This window comes from Trichomonas vaginalis, chromosome V, assembly GCF_026262505.1.
Source record: "Trichomonas vaginalis G3 chromosome V, whole genome shotgun sequence".
NCBI lineage: Eukaryota > Parabasalia > Trichomonadida > Trichomonadidae > Trichomonas > Trichomonas vaginalis.
In genome coordinates, this window is record NC_067207.1 from 8,858,764 (window position 1) to 8,876,494 (window position 17,731).

General features: G+C 32.8%; 9 protein-coding genes across 9 annotated transcripts, besides 7 other annotated features; 5 read left to right on the plus strand and 4 right to left on the minus strand.

The window, feature by feature from the left end:
- Positions 1–1,642: 1,642 nt before the first annotated feature.
- TVAGG3_0302750 (E2F TDP 2 family) lies at positions 1,643–3,057 on the plus strand (the record flags this gene model as incomplete). The annotated part of the gene is made up of 1 exon (XM_001581007.2): positions 2,281–3,057. One exon carries the CDS (start codon positions 2,281–2,283, stop codon positions 3,055–3,057), a length of 777 nt encoding a protein of 258 aa, XP_001581057.1.
- Positions 3,058–3,464: 407 nt separating this feature from the next.
- Positions 3,465–4,027, plus strand: TVAGG3_0302760 (EF-Hand domain C-terminal containing protein family; the record flags this gene model as incomplete). Its single annotated transcript, XM_001581008.1, has 1 exon — positions 3,471–4,022. One exon carries the CDS (start codon positions 3,471–3,473, stop codon positions 4,020–4,022), a length of 552 nt encoding a protein of 183 aa, XP_001581058.1.
- Positions 4,028–4,210: 183 nt separating this feature from the next.
- Positions 4,211–5,161, minus strand: TVAGG3_0302770 (ribosome biogenesis; the record flags this gene model as incomplete). The annotated part of the gene is made up of 1 exon (XM_001581009.2): positions 4,211–5,068. One exon carries the CDS (start codon positions 5,066–5,068, stop codon positions 4,211–4,213), a length of 858 nt encoding a protein of 285 aa, XP_001581059.1.
- A 457-nt stretch (positions 5,162–5,618) lies between these two features.
- On the plus strand, positions 5,619–6,794 carry TVAGG3_0302780 (uncharacterized protein; the record flags this gene model as incomplete). The annotated part of the gene is made up of 1 exon (XM_001581010.1): positions 5,645–6,754. The coding sequence occupies one exon, from the start codon at positions 5,645–5,647 to the stop codon at positions 6,752–6,754; it is 1,110 nt and encodes a 369-aa protein (XP_001581060.1).
- Positions 6,795–6,861: 67 nt separating this feature from the next.
- TVAGG3_0302790 (dolichyl-phosphate-mannose-protein mannosyltransferase protein) lies at positions 6,862–8,567 on the minus strand (the record flags this gene model as incomplete). Its single annotated transcript, XM_001581011.1, has 1 exon — positions 7,116–8,555. One exon carries the CDS (start codon positions 8,553–8,555, stop codon positions 7,116–7,118), a length of 1,440 nt encoding a protein of 479 aa, XP_001581061.1.
- A 177-nt stretch (positions 8,568–8,744) lies between these two features.
- On the minus strand, positions 8,745–10,585 carry TVAGG3_0302800 (protein serine/threonine kinase protein; the record flags this gene model as incomplete). The annotated part of the gene is made up of 1 exon (XM_001581012.2): positions 8,813–10,297. The coding sequence occupies one exon, from the start codon at positions 10,295–10,297 to the stop codon at positions 8,813–8,815; it is 1,485 nt and encodes a 494-aa protein (XP_001581062.1).
- Positions 10,586–10,650: 65 nt separating this feature from the next.
- Positions 10,651–10,680: a terminal%2Cinverted (terminal inverted repeat of MuDR-3_TvMULE3 transposon ID:TVAGG3_0302810).
- Positions 10,651–12,501: a mobile genetic element.
- Positions 12,502–12,567: 66 nt separating this feature from the next.
- Positions 12,568–12,612: a mobile genetic element.
- Positions 12,568–12,612: a terminal%2Cinverted (terminal inverted repeat of LTR141 transposon ID:TVAGG3_0302820).
- Positions 12,613–12,709: 97 nt separating this feature from the next.
- Positions 12,710–13,057: a mobile genetic element.
- Positions 13,058–13,342: 285 nt separating this feature from the next.
- Positions 13,343–15,469: a mobile genetic element.
- Positions 13,373–14,413, plus strand: TVAGG3_0302850 (MULE transposase domain-containing protein; the record flags this gene model as incomplete). Its single annotated transcript, XM_001581013.1, has 1 exon — positions 13,373–14,413. The coding sequence occupies one exon, from the start codon at positions 13,373–13,375 to the stop codon at positions 14,411–14,413; it is 1,041 nt and encodes a 346-aa protein (XP_001581063.1).
- TVAGG3_0302860 (uncharacterized protein) lies at positions 14,534–14,968 on the plus strand (the record flags this gene model as incomplete). The annotated part of the gene is made up of 1 exon (XM_001581014.1): positions 14,534–14,968. The coding sequence occupies one exon, from the start codon at positions 14,534–14,536 to the stop codon at positions 14,966–14,968; it is 435 nt and encodes a 144-aa protein (XP_001581064.1).
- Positions 15,440–15,469: a terminal%2Cinverted (terminal inverted repeat of MuDR-3_TvMULE3 transposon ID:TVAGG3_0302840).
- Positions 15,470–15,769: 300 nt separating this feature from the next.
- On the minus strand, positions 15,770–17,387 carry TVAGG3_0302870 (alix/aip1 like domains domain-containing protein; the record flags this gene model as incomplete). The annotated part of the gene is made up of 1 exon (XM_001581015.2): positions 15,892–17,343. The coding sequence occupies one exon, from the start codon at positions 17,341–17,343 to the stop codon at positions 15,892–15,894; it is 1,452 nt and encodes a 483-aa protein (XP_001581065.1).
- Positions 17,388–17,731: the final 344 nt, after the last annotated feature.

A 17,731-nucleotide genomic window follows, 5' to 3' on the forward strand; every position in this document is an offset into this window, starting at 1 on the left:
CTTGAAATAATCTAAAATTTTGTAATTTTAATAGTGATTTTCAGATTTTTCAATTTTTTTGGAGCATTTTAGATCAAGAAAAGATCCAAGCGAGCACACAAAAGGACTACTCATTTAAAGTGATGGTAACAGTTGAATCAAATTGAACTTTTGGAGTTGATAAAAATATTTCTAATGTGAAGCATCGTTATTATCATCGTTGAAGTATTTCGTCATAAGGTAATTAGGCTTTAACGCAACTCTATGATGGTCAAAAATAAATGAAGAGAGAAATTGTTCGTTTTAGCATAGAAAACTATCATGACTAATTGGCATAGGGGAAATCATCGGATATATGTAAAGAATACAATAATACAGCGGGAGTGTAAGTTGGTAAAATTTTGGATTTAATATTGTAGAATTCGAGATTTTGCTCTAAAATATCACTGATAAGATCCTAATTAATACATAAAAAGAATAATAATTGGGAAATGGAATGCACTTGTGCGAATGCAAGAAAATTTGAAAGAAAAATTAGCGATACTTAGGATTTTCGTAGCTGTTTAGAATGTTAATACATTTGATGATATCATTTTTTTTTAAAAGTTAAAATTGTTTGTTCAAAAATTTGAATGAAATTAATCATAAACTAATCAATAAAATTTGTAATAAATTATAACAAATTTAAATGAAATACAGAAAATTTATAAATTGAATTAAATTGAAAGCGAATTTTTCATGTTAGCTTATTTATATTATATCAATATTTTTGAATAAATCTCAATTTTTTTTTGAAACCGTAATAAAATCTTCGGTTAAGAAGATCTATTAAATTCATTGTTTTGGATATTTTTTTCGACAAATAGCTTAAATCGATTACAAAAGTGAAATTTACAAAAAATTGAATACGAAGCATGGTTTTAGTTGAGAATCGGAATCGGAGTTGATAAAATATTCAATTATTAAGCCAGTAAAATAAAATCTTGTGGAATTGTGAGTGAGGTTCTTTCAATATCTGGTCTCAATTATTTTAAGGCGATATTATCCTTTAGAGATCCAGAAGAATACATTTGTTTCTCAAATTAATAAAATCTTTTGCATTTGAATTCAAATTATTATGAATTTGTGAGCTATCTTTCAAAATTTAACCAGTAAATAAACAAATTCGAACAACGTGACGATCCTGCTGCATTATGTTTAATAAGCCAATTATTATCTTTATATTCAAAACCGCTCACCTAATTCAAAACACGAATTTCAAAGAATCACAAAAAATAAAGCTTTATTCTTCAGGTATTAATTTCATATTGATGGCTATTATATCAAAATTTTAATAGCAAATTGCATTAAATATTCATAATTTTATTTCCTTTCAAAATCGTCTACATCATTTTCAGAAGGCCCCTTATATTATTTTCTCGAATCATAATATTTACTGCTAGGACAATCGATGTATTTGGGTAATTCTGAATTATTCTCAATTTTCCTAAAACAATCAAATCTAGAAAACTATAAAAATCAAATTTGGCCAATATATCATAATTACCAATTAATGGGAGTTCCTAAAACACGAAAAAATCTACAAAATAACATATTGTATTTAAATTAGTTTATTTCCAGTCTCTAAGTATATATTTGAAGGAACCGACTTCTATAACTAATTGTTACACAATACATGAGAGAATATACCTTAATCCATTTGCGTATCGCTTTCCAATGGCTGAATACAAAGCATATGCCCAATTTTCTCATTTAAGTTCACTTTTTAAGAAATATCTCACATCTACTAATATCAGTAAATGTAATTCGATGACTTTCATGACTTTCTTTGATTTTTCAATCAAAACAATGTTTCTGCTTTTTCTGTTGGAAAGTTATTTTTCAAAAATATTAATGTATTCTTATTATTTACTATAACACAAGATAAAATAACATGATAATAAAGACAAATTTTTTATATTTTGAAAATTATATTTTCAAATCCAAAACTTCCTTCTTAATTTTATTTTCCTGCCTCTTTATTGATTTTAATATACATTCGAAATGATTACTGGTTTACCGAATGATAGAAAATTGAATTAGCAAATTGAATACCCTTTCAATCTCAGAAGCATGCCTCACAATTTATCACTTTCAATTTTAAGCTCTTGTAAAATGTTTGCTGTTAAAACAATGTTGTTCCACTCATGATCTAGACCCCAAAACACTAAAAGATAGCAATAATAATTCACTAAATTTTTCAAGAATTGTGAACTTAGAATTTTTTTTTGTGATAACTTATCAATAATTAAAAGCCAGAGAATGGAGCTCGCTTCTGCTCAATCTCCAATTGATAACTTAAGCGACTCCAAAGGAAATGGTAAGTTACAGGATAAACAATCACCTTTTAAAAACGCTACAATCAATTTCATCAACATGTGCCAATCTTCAAATTCAACACGATATAACATTAAAAGGACATCTGACAAATTAGGTTTTCGGCAACGTCGTTTCTACGACGTTGTTAATACCCTTGAAACAATTGGCTGTTGCCCCAAGGTTGATGCCGATACATTTATTTGGTTAGGGTTTGACCAAGTAAGAACTGCAATTGATAGAATGGCTAAAGAACGTGGAGTTTACATGGAGAATTTTTCACTAGAAGAAATCTTCCCCACAGATGGACCTATTTCCATCCAACGTATTACTGAGGAGTTTTTGCTTCTTTTTATTGCTCTTGAGTCTACAACGATAAATATCCTCGAAGCTTCAGCATTCCTGTCAAGGGATACTGAACGCGAAAAAACTACTCGTTGTAAGCTATATCAAGTTGCTGCTATTTTGGAAATAGCAGGAGTGGTAAAGAAGACAGATAAGCAAAGCGAGTTTAGCCTTGTTCCAGATAATTTCATTTCTGCGACCGAGAAAATAACAGGAAAGTCACGTGATCCAACTTCCCTTGGATTTCTCCTCAATCGTTCCACACCATTTATGGAGGTTGAAGTTTGCCCTATTATCAAATCTCGTCGCTCTGAATACATCAGTATTCAGGAATCTTCTGAAATTAGTGAACCACAGACAACACCAGAAGAATATTAGACTATTTTTTGTTCGGATTTTTTCTTATCATTGTAATTTTAAAGTTTATTATTTTAAATTTACTCATTTTTTAGCATTAATACATCTCACTATCCCTTAATATAACACTACATTCTGTATGATTAGTAACTCTCATTATGACATTAATAGAAAGATTTAGGCAGTTATTCATCGAGGAAATATAATTTCGCTCCAGTAATTTTCACTTATGTTAGGCAAAATATCGATTACAATTGAGAATATCCCATTTCGAGGAATATTATTCAATTTTTCATTAAATTTTTCAAAGGTAAAAACTTTTACAATCATATTTCATATGTACTGGGGTCATAGTAACCGAAAATATCATTAGGCCTCATAGTTACCATCAAATTTATATAAAGTAGTCACTTTTTTACATACGTTATCAAAGAATGAATAGCGATAAACCGTATAATGAACTTAGATTCTTAGCCAAGATGATATCAAAGAATCCAGATAATGATAAGCGCGAATTTTCAGTTATATTTTCACTCGTTAATGATGAAGTTAAAGTTTGGGAAAATAAAACAGATGGTTTTGACGGAGGTTTTGTTTACAAAGCTCCACATATTCGCCCAAAGGCTCCACCACATTATAATGACATGTATATCGGTGCTAATGTTGAAATTAATCATGTCGTATATAAATTATACGGCGCTCCAGAAAACACATACGAGATTATGGAAGCATACTCAGATGATTTCCCAAGATCAGATCTAACCGTCATTATTCCCAAACTTAAGCCAATAAAGAGCAAACTTCAAGAAGACATGATGCAAAAGCTGATTCCAGATACAGATAGAATTAAACTTACAGATGCAGAAAATATCCTTCAACATTGCGGAGTTGAACTTTGCGAACAAGAAATTATTTCTATCATACGCAGATATAGATTTTTCATGACCAAAACATTTTCTGTTCAAGAATTTATTAACTCTATTTAAAGAATTCCTTTGTTTTTTTTTATTCTTCAATCACTTTATCTCGAATTTTTTTTATTAATCTGAACTTTATATCTTTAATTTAATGTTTCAGTAGTTAATGGACCAAATGAATAGAAAAATTAATCTAATTATCTCAATACAAGTTTATTTATTTGGTGTAGAGAATTAATGTCGATTTACTTATGAATTTAGAAATCGAACATATCACCAAGATCAAGTGGTGCAGCGGCTTCTTCCTGGACTGGTTCTTCTTGAGCTGCTGGAGCGGCGCCACCAGCTGGAGCGGAAGCTGCAGCGGCCTTAGCGGCAGCAGCAAGAGCCTCTGGATCGGAAAGCAACTTCTGGAGGTCCTCGATTTGCTTCATATTGTGCTCGATTGCGATAGCAATAGCAGCAATATCCTTGAAAGCACCGCCGATAAGGTGTGGAGCAGAAGCAGCGCATGGATAGCCAACAGCGAGTGAGAGGCCAGCAACTTTGCGGAGACCAGAGTTGAACTTCTCAGCAAGGACCTGATCGGTGATGGAAAGAATGCATGGATCATACATGTTTCCGTTATCGAAGAGGGCTTCGATCTTGAGTGTGTACTTGAATGGCATGATGCCGAGAATGTTGAGGATGTTGGCTTCAGAAGCACCGACTCTCTGGCCAGCCCAAATGAGTTGCTTCTCACCAGTGATTTCGATTGTGCCCTTGAAAATCTTACACTGGATGTTGAGAGCGTGGAGCATTTTGATATCATTTGGTGACATGGATGTGCGCTGTGGATAAAGTGTGACATCGCATGGGGCGATAGCACCAACCTTAGCAGCTGAACCAAGGCAGTTAGCATCAATGACGTCCTTGATGCCCTTGAAGTTGCCGTTTGTGAAGATAAGGCCAGCACCATTATAAAGATGCTTTTTGAGCTGCTGAAGGCTTGGCATTTCTTCCTTGAGTTCTTGAACAGCACGGCGCATGAGTGAGTTCTTACCAACGAGGACTTCAGCACCGAGTTCGGCGACACCAGCACGGATGTTAAGGAGCTGGGAGGCTGTAACATTCATTGATGTGACAATGCAAACCTTGTGGTACTTGCGGAAGAGGCCGTGGAGCTTGGAGACGTAGTCAAGCTTCTTTTGTGGGATGGTCTTCTCGTGATGCGTTCTAGAAAAAGGATAACTTCTGGCCCAACAATTGTGAGAATTATTTTTAAATTGAGAAAAAAATTAAAAAATCTTGCAAAAATAATGTTTCATAATATTAACACTATTTCATAACAGGGCACAAATACTATCAATTTTTTGTGAATATTATATTTGACATAAATGAGTCCGCGGTAATTCAAAAATTCAAAGAAAATCAGAAACCTTGGCAGAATCATTGTAGAACGCATGGTTCAATAGTAATTCCGCCTTAAATTAATACTATATGCAATAGTTATTAGAATAGAATAGAGGTTCACATCAATCATTTGATTTTCCATGAATTTCAATCTGAAATATAATAAATATCAATAATTTAACTATAAAATCAGAATAAATGTATCAATAAACTGATTGACAATAAGTTTTAAACTTGATATAAGCAGAATAACCTTCAAGGAAATTAAATTTCAAAAAGTGTCAGGTGCACGTTTATTAATGACTTTGATTAGCAAATGGCAGGAAAAGGCAAAGAGTTTAACGTTAGAACTTATCCAGAAGGAAATGGAATATAATAAAATCGCAGAGAGTACAGATAATGTAATTCAACAACTCGAAAATGACATAAATTCTGCTCAAAAAGAAATAAAGAATAAAGAAAATCAAATACAAGAAAAGAAGGATGAAATACTGGCATTGGAATCTTCGATTCAAATGCTTTCTACCAATTATGATAAAATTTCACAAAAAATACAAAATGAAGATCAACAATTTAATGCTGTTAGCGAAGCATTACATCGCAATTTCCAATCAAATGAAGCAATAGATGAATATCTTAAAAGTAAAGATGAAGAAATTGTTTCAAAAATTCCTTTCGAAAAATTATCTCAAATGAATTACATCGTTGGGCTATTAGCCAAAATTATTAGTTTACAAAAGAATTGTCAAAAGAAACAAAAAGAAATCGACGAAAGAAAACAGTTCTATCAGAAATTAGAAATATTAAACGCTCTTCAAAAGAAACAGAGTGTCTTAAAGAACCAATGGGATGCAATAAGCGCAGAAATCGAAAAGAGTGCCAAAGAAAAAGAACAATACGAGAAACTCAAAGAACAATTTGCTTTACTCCAGAAACAAGGAAAAATGGAGCACAACGAGCGCGAAGAACAAGGGAAAAACCAAAAGCAAGCTTTGATCGAAGAAAGAGATTCTCTTCTTACCAAACAGAGAGATCTTGAAAACCAATTAAATGATATAAAATCAAAGTTCCCGAAATTAGTAAGTGATTCTCAAGCCGAAGTTGACCAGATATACGAACATATTACCCAGCAAGAAAAACAAATTGCTGAACTTAAAGAAAAAATCCAAATTGCTAAGAATGCTATTGATTCAAGAAAGAATATAGAAACAATGACAGACACAATTCCACAGACAACGCGACCCGTTGCATCACAAACTCAAAAGAATCAGCCAATTCTTGGAATTGAAACAGAATCTTTCGAGAAAGCATTAGATTTGAATTTAGACTTTGGCACAGACGATAAATCAGAAATATTTAGCGTTCTTGATGGCTTACTAGAACGTGCTAAAGAAATTTCATTGAAATGATTTTAATCTTTATTTGTTTGTATAAAATATTGTATTTCTAACAAAAACACGTCATTTTTAAATGGAAATCTTACTAGAAAGCCGAATTTATTAGTGAAATAAAATAATTTGCACTCATTTTCATGGTCTAAGTCTCCATAACCTACACTCATGCAGAAAATTGATAGGTCTCTGCCAGAAAATTTGAGTCCGAGGTATAATTTGGGGGAATTAAATTAATATTCACTAAGCAAAAATAATTTAGAAAAATTTAGAAAATCGAAACCTGTAAAATAGTTTTTTATTAGCTTAGTATCGAAATAAACAAGGTTTAGTTATAACTTTTAAAAAATCAAATAAATTAAACTATTATTTATATTATTTATTTCGCAAAGTAAGGCGTGAAGCGCTTATTAAAGTTCTCATATCCATAAACAAGTGGTGCCCAGAGGATGAAGACAAAGGCGGAAGATGCAATCAGGAATGCGGTTAAGAAACCCGATACCTGTTCCGAAAACTCAGAATCGAGGGAGAGAGCAAGACCACAAATACCGAATAACAGGGGAACCTCGAAATCTGGGAGTCCTCTCTCTGATGTCTTGAAAATGAATACACACAATGAAATAAAGAAGCCGCAGTACATGAGGGATGACTGTTTCCTGATACGCATTGCGAAAAGCATATTTAGAACTTGAATCAAAGCTAATACGGAAATTGACCACCAAACAGGGACATTTCCGAAAATTGCAACAGTTCTGCCAAGCTGTGTCCATAATACTTTCCACGGACAAGCCATAATTGGCCAGGAAAGGAAGTTGACGAAATTAGATCTTCTTAAGTGGAGTCTGAAGGATTTATGAATAATTTCGAGTGCGAAAAGAGGTACTTGCAAGTGGTTGATGTGGAGAGGAGCGTCGTGAGCAGAAAGAGACTGTTGATATTTCAAAGATAAGCCAATTGACTGTGAAGACTCGCGAGGAAGCAAAATGACATGTGTTATGAATGACAAATACAATATAATTAAAGCAAAGAAGGTTGTAGTAAAAATTGGAGATAATTTCTTAAATGTGAAATAATTGAAGAAACAAACGAAAATTAGAATGGCAATGCAATTCCAATCTGATGCTAATGATAATCCAACAAAGACTGTCTGTGCAATGTAGCAGATTTGATAAGAAGTTGACTGATATTCGAAATGTCTCATAAAAGCTGTAGCAAAAATGGCCAAAGCAACAAACAACTGGATGAATCCATCTGTAGAAATGTTTCTAGCAAGGCCAATTAATGTGAAATCGAACATTGTGAATAAACCAGCGGCGAATGAAGAAATTGTACTTCCTCCTAATAATCTGACAATGAAAAATGAAAGAGGAATAACTGTTGCTGAGAAGAATGCTGATGGACTACGAAGAGCAACGTATTCCATTGTTGGGAAAGTAAAATTGGGTTCTGAATATGGTGGTTTGTAAACTTGCTTGTATTGAGAGAATGATGAAATTCCAGCAAGCATAATTTCGCTCATTGGTGGCTGAGAAGGCATAAAGAATGATCCATTAAGGTATGAATTTATGTAAGTAACTTGTCTTTCTTCATTTAGTGTGAAATGACGAGGATATTGGATAATCCAGAATCTCGAGAAAATGCCTGCCATGACTAAAACGAAAAGGCAGAAAGCATCATAACCATTCCAATCTAAGAAATCCTTTTCTTCCTCTTCAACTTGGACTTCTTCGATCTTTGACTCATTTTTAGTCCGAGTTTCATTCGTTGAATGTTCTTGGTTTTGAACATCTATCTTAACAGGTTCTGTATTTCTCAGCATTTAATTTTTTTTGGAATGTTTAACATTTGTAAGGGATAATGTAAGAAATAGAGATATACTTCAAGAGAGAAAAATATATACAATCATGAAGAAAACATAACCAGATAACTAATACATTATAAAAACAAAAATTACCGAATTTCGAATTTGAAATTTCAAAATTTTTAAAGAGAAACAATACTTTTTGGCTAATAAATTAGTTATGAAAAACTATAGACATATTTAGAATTAATAAAATTAAGAAAAATAAAATAAATTTAATTAAATGAATGAACAACTTCTTTGATTTCTTCAGCGAATGCTTGAAAAGCATCCTGATCTCCAGACTGCATTTCGAGTGCAATTGTTGCCCAGCCAACTTCTCTGAAGATCATTGTAATCATGATATACAAATCGTCGTGTTGGCAATTAACGATGAGATTGTTATCGTTAGGGAATAAGAACATGCAATTCAAATCAACAAGCTTTGCCTGTATAGCAGCCATGAGGACTTCTGGATCAGTACTTACTGGTTCGAATTCAATAACTGTGTTTGTAATAACACCAACATCGACATTTGCCCATGATTTATCAACGAATGAGTAGAAATCTGGTGATCCTGGTGAAGGAACTTTTGGTCTTCTGAAGAAAGCGTCGTTTGTATGAAGAGATCCGACTGGAGCCATCATACGAGGAGTCATCATGAAGCGTTCCTCGTCTGGTAATGGTTCTGATGGTATTCCATCCCATGGAAGGCTCTTAACATCAAGCTGCGATGTAAGTAAGTAGTAAAACATTTTCGCATCTGTGGCTCCTGGTGAAACAAGCTCTTGCATGATGGCTTCATCGGATGGATAACCGATATTCCTGAGAACTGGGAAGTACTGCTTGTCGACTTCCGCTTCTGAGATGGGATCTTGTGTATTCGGAAGAGGTAATGGTATTGGAACAACGTAAGTTTCAGGACAGAAGAGGCGGAATGCTTCTGATTCTTTGATCTCTTTCATTGTAATGCGAGAGTTGACGTCGACGGTTAACATCTTAGCAATAAGTGTACGAATGCAGAATGGCTGAAATTCGGGCATGATATAGTGTCCGGATTTGACTTTGCTGAGAAGATTGCGAATCGATGGGTCATCAAATGGAAGACGGCCGGCAAGCAAAGCATATAAGATAACGCCGCAACTCCAGATATCCGCTTTACGACCATCATATGCAAGACCACGGATAACTTCGGGAGCCGCATAGTGTGGTGAGCCACATGACGTTTCTGCAATTTTATCTGGCATCCATCTGGCAAATCCAAAATCTGCGATCTTAATGTGATCGGATTTGTCAAGAAGAATGTTTTCTGGTTTAAGATCACGATGGCAGATCATATGCTGGTGAAGATAATCGATACCATAGATAATCTGCCTAAACATTTTCATGGCAACCTCGGGAGAGAACCTTCCTCTTGAAACAAGGTAGTCGAAAAGCTCACCATGCTCGGCGTATTCCAAGACTATATACATATGGTGAGGTGATTCGAGAACTTCGATCAGCTTGAGCAAGTGAGGGTGATCTAGGAGCCTCATCAAGGCAACTTCTCTACGAATCTTTCTTTGCAAATCTGGCTTAACCTCAAAGGCTGACTTTTTAATAATTTTAATAGCAACAAGCTTTCCGTCTGTTGTATCCTCGGCAAGCTTTACTTTGGCTGTAGTTCCGGAACCTAGTGTACGAATAACGTTATATTTTCCAATCTTTGTCTGCGATTCCATTTTAGATTTATGAGATTTTAATTTTGAAGCGGATTTAATCGTCAATTCATCTCAATTTTGTCAAAAATTTATAAAGAAATTTTACACCATTTGAGGCTTGAATTTATGAAATATAGGCTTTCCATCTTATGGAGATTAAAATTCATAGGTTAAAATCTGCGCGGTAAAAATAAACGATGAAATTCAATTTAAATTTACAAAATTTGCGATTGTTTTATCTACAAAAGTGACAGTAAATTGAGAATTTTTTTCCGATTAAGTCAGAATTCATAAGATTTGCAAGAATAAATGGAATGGTTCTGCCTATTTTATCCTATATGAATCTCTTTTCTCTCCAGAGCGATCATTGATTGGAGTAGGGGTAATTTTAGCTAAAAGTGACACACCCATGAAGTGTGTGATTACCGATCGGTAATTTCGACAGTTTAGAATTTAAAATTTTTTATGGAACTGTTGCGAGTTTCATAAAGAATTTAAGGAATATAAGCAAAGATTTGAATCAAAATCTTAGACCTAAGCCGATCGCTTCGCTCGCGGCTTCCGCGAATTACAGATCAGCAAAGATTTGAATCAAAATCTTCGAACTAAGCCGCTCGCTTAGCTCGCGGCTTTCTTTATTATTTTAAATTTGCATATTTCCATCAAAAGTTCATAAGGTAAAAAATTTCGTTTATATTATTGCAAAATAAAATCTTCATTATCAAAATAATATTAAATGATAATATAATATAATTTATAAACAACTATTATTTAATAAAGTTTAATTGCCAAGGTTCATCTAATTTTTTGATTTTTAATGTTTTATGAATTTTATTTATCATGTATATATCTAATGAAGATTATATATGTAGAAGATAAGTACCTTAATATGTACGTAAAAATTAATGAAATTTATTTTGAATGTAGAACCGAGCAATTTTCAAATTTTGTGCTTTTTTTGAATTTTCTCGATACCAGATAAGTTGTGTTGGCTAAATAATATATGGATACAATGTGTCTTATAGATGAATATATGCACAAAGTTTAAGAGGCCATTTTCTTTCAGAAACCGAGATTTGTGAATTTTTTCAAATTTTGTGCTTTTTTTGAATTTTCTCGATACCAGATAAGTTGTGTTGGCTAAATAATATATGGATACAATGTGTCTTATAGATGAATATATGCACAAAGTTTAAGAGGCCATTTTCTTTCAGAAACCGAGATTTGTGAATTTTTCAAATTTTGTGCTTTTTTTGAATTTTCTCGATACCAGATAAGTTGTGTTGGCTAAATAATATATGGATACAATGTGTCTTATAGATGAATATATGCACAAAGTTTAAGAGGCCATTTTCTTTCAGAAACCGAGATTTGTGAATTTTTTCAAATTTTGTGCTTTTTTGAATTTTCTCGATACCAGATAAGTTGTGTTGGCTAAATAATATATGGATACAATGTGTCTTAATAGATGAATATATGCACAAAGTTTAAGAGGCCATTTTCTTTCAGAAACCGAGATTTGTGAATTTTTTCAAATTTTGTGCTTTTTTTGAATTTTCTCGATACCAGATAAGTTGTGTTGGCTAAATAATATATGGATACAATGTGTCTTATAGATGAATATATGCACAAAGTTTAAGAGGCCATTTTCTTTCAGAAACCGAGATTTGTGAATTTTTTCAAATTTTGTGCTTTTTTTGAATTTTCTCGATACCAGATAAGTTGTGTTGGCTAAATAATATATGGATACAATGTGTCTTATAGATGAATATATGCACAAAGTTTAAGAGGCCATTTTCTTTCAGAAACCGAGATTTGTGAATTTTTTCAAATTTTGTGCTTTTTTTGAATTTTCTCGATACCAGATAAGTTGTGTTGGCTAAATAATATATGGATACAATGTGTCTTATAGATGAATATATGCACAAAGTTTAAGAGGCCATTTTCTTTCAGAAACCGAGATTTGTGAATTTTTTCAAATTTTGTGCTTTTTTTGAATTTTCTCGATACCAGATAAGTTGTGTTGGCTAAATAATATATGGATACAATGTGTCTTATAGATGAATATATGCACAAAGTTTAAGAGGCCATTTTCTTTCAGAAACCGAGATTTGTGAATTTTTTCAAATTTTGTGCTTTTTTTGATATTGAAATTTCATTTCATTTTTTTGATGCATATCGATGCACCATGCAAACTTAAAGAAAGGCTATCTTATATAGATGCTGTAATGCATGAAAATTCGGTTCACTTCATTTTTGACACTTTACATATCGGATGTATTATCTAAGAATTATATTATAAAATAATAATTTTGTGTTTTATAAGTTTATTTGTATAAATTGATTCAAAAAAAATGGAAAGACAAGAAGTGGATCTGCCAAATGAAAATCAGATTTATAGTTTTAGAGAGTTACATACATGAAATATGAAAATTGAACTTTGTATAAGGAATTGTTGGCTATGATGTACTGATCATGAATCAGTACATCATAGCCAACAATTCCTTCGCAAACAGCGGGAAACTTTGTCTGAATAGTTTAACATTCAGACAAAGTTTCCCGCTGTCAGAGAGGGAATGGAAGGGTAAGAGGTATATATTCATAATGTATACCTCTTACCCTTCCATTCCCTCGAGAAAGTTCAAAAACTTGGGTGCAATCAGTTCTGATTGCACCCAAGTTTTGAACTTTGTATAAGGAATTGTTGGCTATGATGTACTGATCATGAATCAGTACATCATAGCCAACAATTCCTTCCCAAACAACCCGAAATTTGTCTGATTCCACACTAATTTTATTAATTTATCTAAACTTTTATCCTCGTCTACAATTTAATCATCAATAATTATCTCTTGTTCTATTTCACTATTATATATATATATATTTATATGATTTGATTTAAAAAAAATAAATAAATAAATTAATAAATCATTTACTCAAATATATCAAAAGTTTTATTTTTATATATAAAGATAACTACTTTTAAAAAAAATACCCTATATATTTTTGCCATGTAAACTTGTCACTTTTGTCAGAAGTGAAGTGAACCGAATTTTCATGCACAACAGATGCTATGAAAGCTGTCATTGATAACGAATGCCATGCAGGTTGTCCATATCAATTAAAAAAAATCCAAATTTAGGGGGAACAAAATTAAAATTCAGGTGCAGTACAGATAAATGTGAAGCATGTATCTCATTTCTAAAGGATGATGAAGAATATATCCTAACAGAATATAATGGAACACATAATCACAATCAAATCAAAGATGAGACAAAGAAATACCACACATTATCACAATGCTATCGTCGGGTACTTATTAATTTTATAAAACAGGGGGGTGATCCGAAAATGGCTCAAATTGAATGCGACAAAAAACTTGATCTGGATGATCCACTTAACAGGCCATCTTTTTTGAATGCATCTTCAGATCAAATGAAAACAATTCAGGAAAAAGGAAATAAAAAGATCAAAGGTATTCAAAAGGACGATGATAATCAATTCAAGTCAACTCAATTATTTAAGGGTATCAAAGAACAAGAGTCACCAAAAAATTTAATTTATTTCGATGTCGATAATTACAACAAACCAAAGAAATTAATCTTTTATTATGCTTCTTTCAAATTTCTGGACATAATCAAAATTGTGAAAGAGCATTTTATTGATGCAACCCATTCATTACTTGAATTTAAAATGTTGTTTTACATGATATCAGCCAAATTTCCAAATACACATGCATTCCCAATTTTTCAATTTGTCGTTTATCCAAACACTTCAGAAAATATTGCATTCTGTCTCAAGGCATTTTTTAACTGGGCAAAAGTAAAACCAAAATATTTTATGTCAGATTGTGCACAAGAAATCGAAAATGCGATTATCAACTCTTTTCCAGAAGTTATCCTTCATTGGTGTGCAGTTCATGTAATGAGGGCGTTCAGAAAAAATTTGAAAGATTATGCATTTGAGAGTTCAGACAAATTGATATTAGATACAAAAATGAACTATCTTGCATACGGCAGAAATGGCAAGAAAGAATGGATTGAACCAACGTTCAAAAAAATTCTGGAAATAGCCGAAAAATTCCCAGAATTTTCAAAATACATACAAAATCAATGGATATCAAACCAAGAAAGATGAACAGCCGCTGAAAGAGATGAAAATTTCGCTCTCACAAATAACATTTCAGAATCGATTAACAAAAAAATTAAATATTACTACTTTGGCGGAACAATTTTCATGAGATTTGATCGATTTGTGATGAAATTAATCGATTTTATCGTTCCTTCATTTTATTACAGAATTTCTCAAGATATAAGGCTCAGAGACAAAATTCCAAATCCGTTGCCATCTGAAAAAAAGCCAAAAAAGTCTACAATCAGACTGGATACAGAAAAATGTATAATGCTCACTGATAAAATTAAATCGTTAATAGTTAACTCATCAGCAAACTTAAATACGCTTCAATTGGGTTTAGATGACCTACTTGATAAAGTTGTCAAGGCAGCAAAGGTTCAAAAACGAATGACCCAGTATTTTTCGAAATTAAGTATCCCAATGGAAATCAAGCTTAGTATTCTCACGCAAATTACAGAATTTGGATGCAATACCCCTCAATTCATTGTTGAGAATGCCAAGTCTTTTCAAGATAAAATTATTACAGATTTCCACCTTCAAATTTATACAACATTATAAAAATTTATGAATAAAAACTTGATATAAAATAACATTTTTATTTTTACTAAGAAAAAAAAGGTTTTTGATAATAAATTTATTTTATTTCGAAAAAGTAGCAATAATCGTAAAAGGGTATTGATAGCCTTGCTAAAGTAACTAATTTTAGCTGTCAAATACTTTTGTATTTTGAAGTAAATTAGTATAAATTTGTTTTTACTCTTATTTCGAAAAAGTAACAATAATCGTAAAAGGGTATTGATGGACTTGCTAAAGTAACTAATTTTAGCTGTCAAATACTTTTGTATTTTGAAGTAAATTAGTATAAATTTGATATTATTTTAACTCCCTTTGAAAACCTCAATTTTCCATACAGAGGGAACGGGAATAGCATCCAATATTCCCTGAGAATGGTTGCGCATTCTCAGTTCCCTCTATATTTCGAACGAAGCTCTCATCGGTCTTTTTTTTAATACTAAACGTTTTTTCCCCTGTCACTTTTAGCTAAAATTTGGGTTTGCCATTTTCAATACATCTTCTAATAATACAAATTATCTTCTGCATTATAAGACATAAATTACAAGATACGTCTTAAAAAGTCCATTATAAGATAACAATTTCAAGATTATTGTATCGAAGTCATTTTCGGTGAGTAAATTATTATTACAAAAGGTAAACTATCAGTTTTGGCTAATATAAACTATCTTTGTCCGATTCAGAAATTTGCCAATTTTGATGATATAATTTCACTTAATGAATATCGAATTTATATAGTTTAAAGCGTTTTCTTTTCATTTGATCGTGGAGTAGTGTCGTATTGAATTAAATATTTCGAACTCATAATAATTTCTAACCAGTTACTGAAATATTTTGATAAACAATTATTTATGAAATAAGTTTTTAAAATGTGAACACCAAATGAAAATTTATAAAATAAAAAAAAATTAAACCATACGTTTGAGCTTTGCCTCAACATTTGAGTAGAATTGCATAGCCTTTTGAACATATCCCTCAACATAATCATGTGTAATATTAGGATCTCCTCTCTTGAAACTGTTAATTGTATTCTGGATTTGATTATCAGCAGCAGCACCTTGTCCGAGCATCTGCAATGTCTTCTCTGCCTCAGCTCTCCACTTTGGATTGTTGAGAAGCTGTCTGCACATATCAGTAACCTTTACTTTGAGCTGCATTGCGATTTCCCAAACAGGGAATGGGTCTTCCTGAGGGATATCGTATGAAGGAGGCTGCGAAGGTTGTGAGTTCCATGGATTGGTGTCGCGGACGACCTTTGGACCGCCAGAATTCCATGGATCATCCGAAATCGAATCGTCAGGGAGGTCTCCTGGGGGCTGTTCGCCACCCTGAGAGCTTGTTGGTGTTCCTGATGGAATGGAAGCACCTGGATCAGCCCATGGGTCATCTTCCAGCATGGCCATCTCTTCTTCGAAGAAATGTTTGATGTAAAGTTCGTTGTTTGAGGTAAGTTGCATCAAAGGAAGTGGCTTGAAGCCTTCTGGATCGCCATCTGGTACTTTTTCAAGGTAGATATCGCGGTTTTGCTGCTCAGCGGCATCTTTTGATGTCAAACAAGCTCTTTTGAGGGAAGTAAGAGCATTTGCGATTGTAGGAGCGAAATCGATCTTTGCATCTTGGCGATTGACGTAGCGGCAGGCTGTTCTGTAGCATTGAATTCCAATTCCGAATTCTTTGTTGTTAAGATGGTAGCTGCCCTTCATGAAGTATGCGTAGCCTTGATAGTATGCAAGTGTTGTAGTGGCAATTGGCATGAAATAAGAACGCATTGGCTCTGCCATGACTCTGGCGATGTTATCGCACTCTCTGATCTCGTTAACAGCTGTAAGAGCTTGGCGAGCAATAAAGTTCTTATTCTTGCCACTAACTTGCATAATGGCAACTTGCCAAACGGCAATAATGTATTTATTGTATTGTTTGGCGTATTCGCTGACTTGTGGTGTCATGAACGGATGATCGCATTGGCTTGTTGCCTTATATAAGTTATCGCAGATAGCCATAGCGTCTTGGATGTAATTTTTAACTTCTTTCAATTGATCTGTGCTAGAAGCATCAATAGAAAGGATCTTTTGATGAATGTAGCTTAAATAGTTCCAAAGTGTGTTAATGACTTCAACCATACCTTCATCTGAAGGAAATGTATCAGAAGTTTTGAATGGGCTTGTATAGCAAGTTGAAACACGTGCATTTGCAATAACACCAAGCATTGGGAGATATTCTTGGAAAGCAGTTTCATCTGGAACGTCAGATTTAACACGATGAGATAATTCAACAACGTTTGGAGCGCTTCCACCAAAAGCAGCATTAATACCTGCATCGGTTTCATGCGATTTATTCTTTGTTGGAGGGAATGGGATCATCAAAAATTGGGTGTTCATTCCTTTATTTCCTAAAAATGACGTCACTTTTCCGGTGTCAAAATTGAAATAAAAGTGACTGTTAATTTTTTAGACATTAGCGGCGCGAAGCGTGACAAGCTTTAATAATATCACAAATTATAGTTTATTATAAAGGTTACTGAAAATAAAAATATATTTTCACTTCAACCAGATTTAATAAGATTAAATGAGAACCAAAATTTCAAATCGTTTATGATAATAGGAAGTTGATGTGAGAAAATTGATGAAAAATACTAGAAATTAACAATTATTTAAAAACATATTTACAATGTCAATGTTATCGTTGTAATTTCAATGAAATTCTGAATTAACTAATTTAATTGAGATAAATGACTTCACACAGCATAGG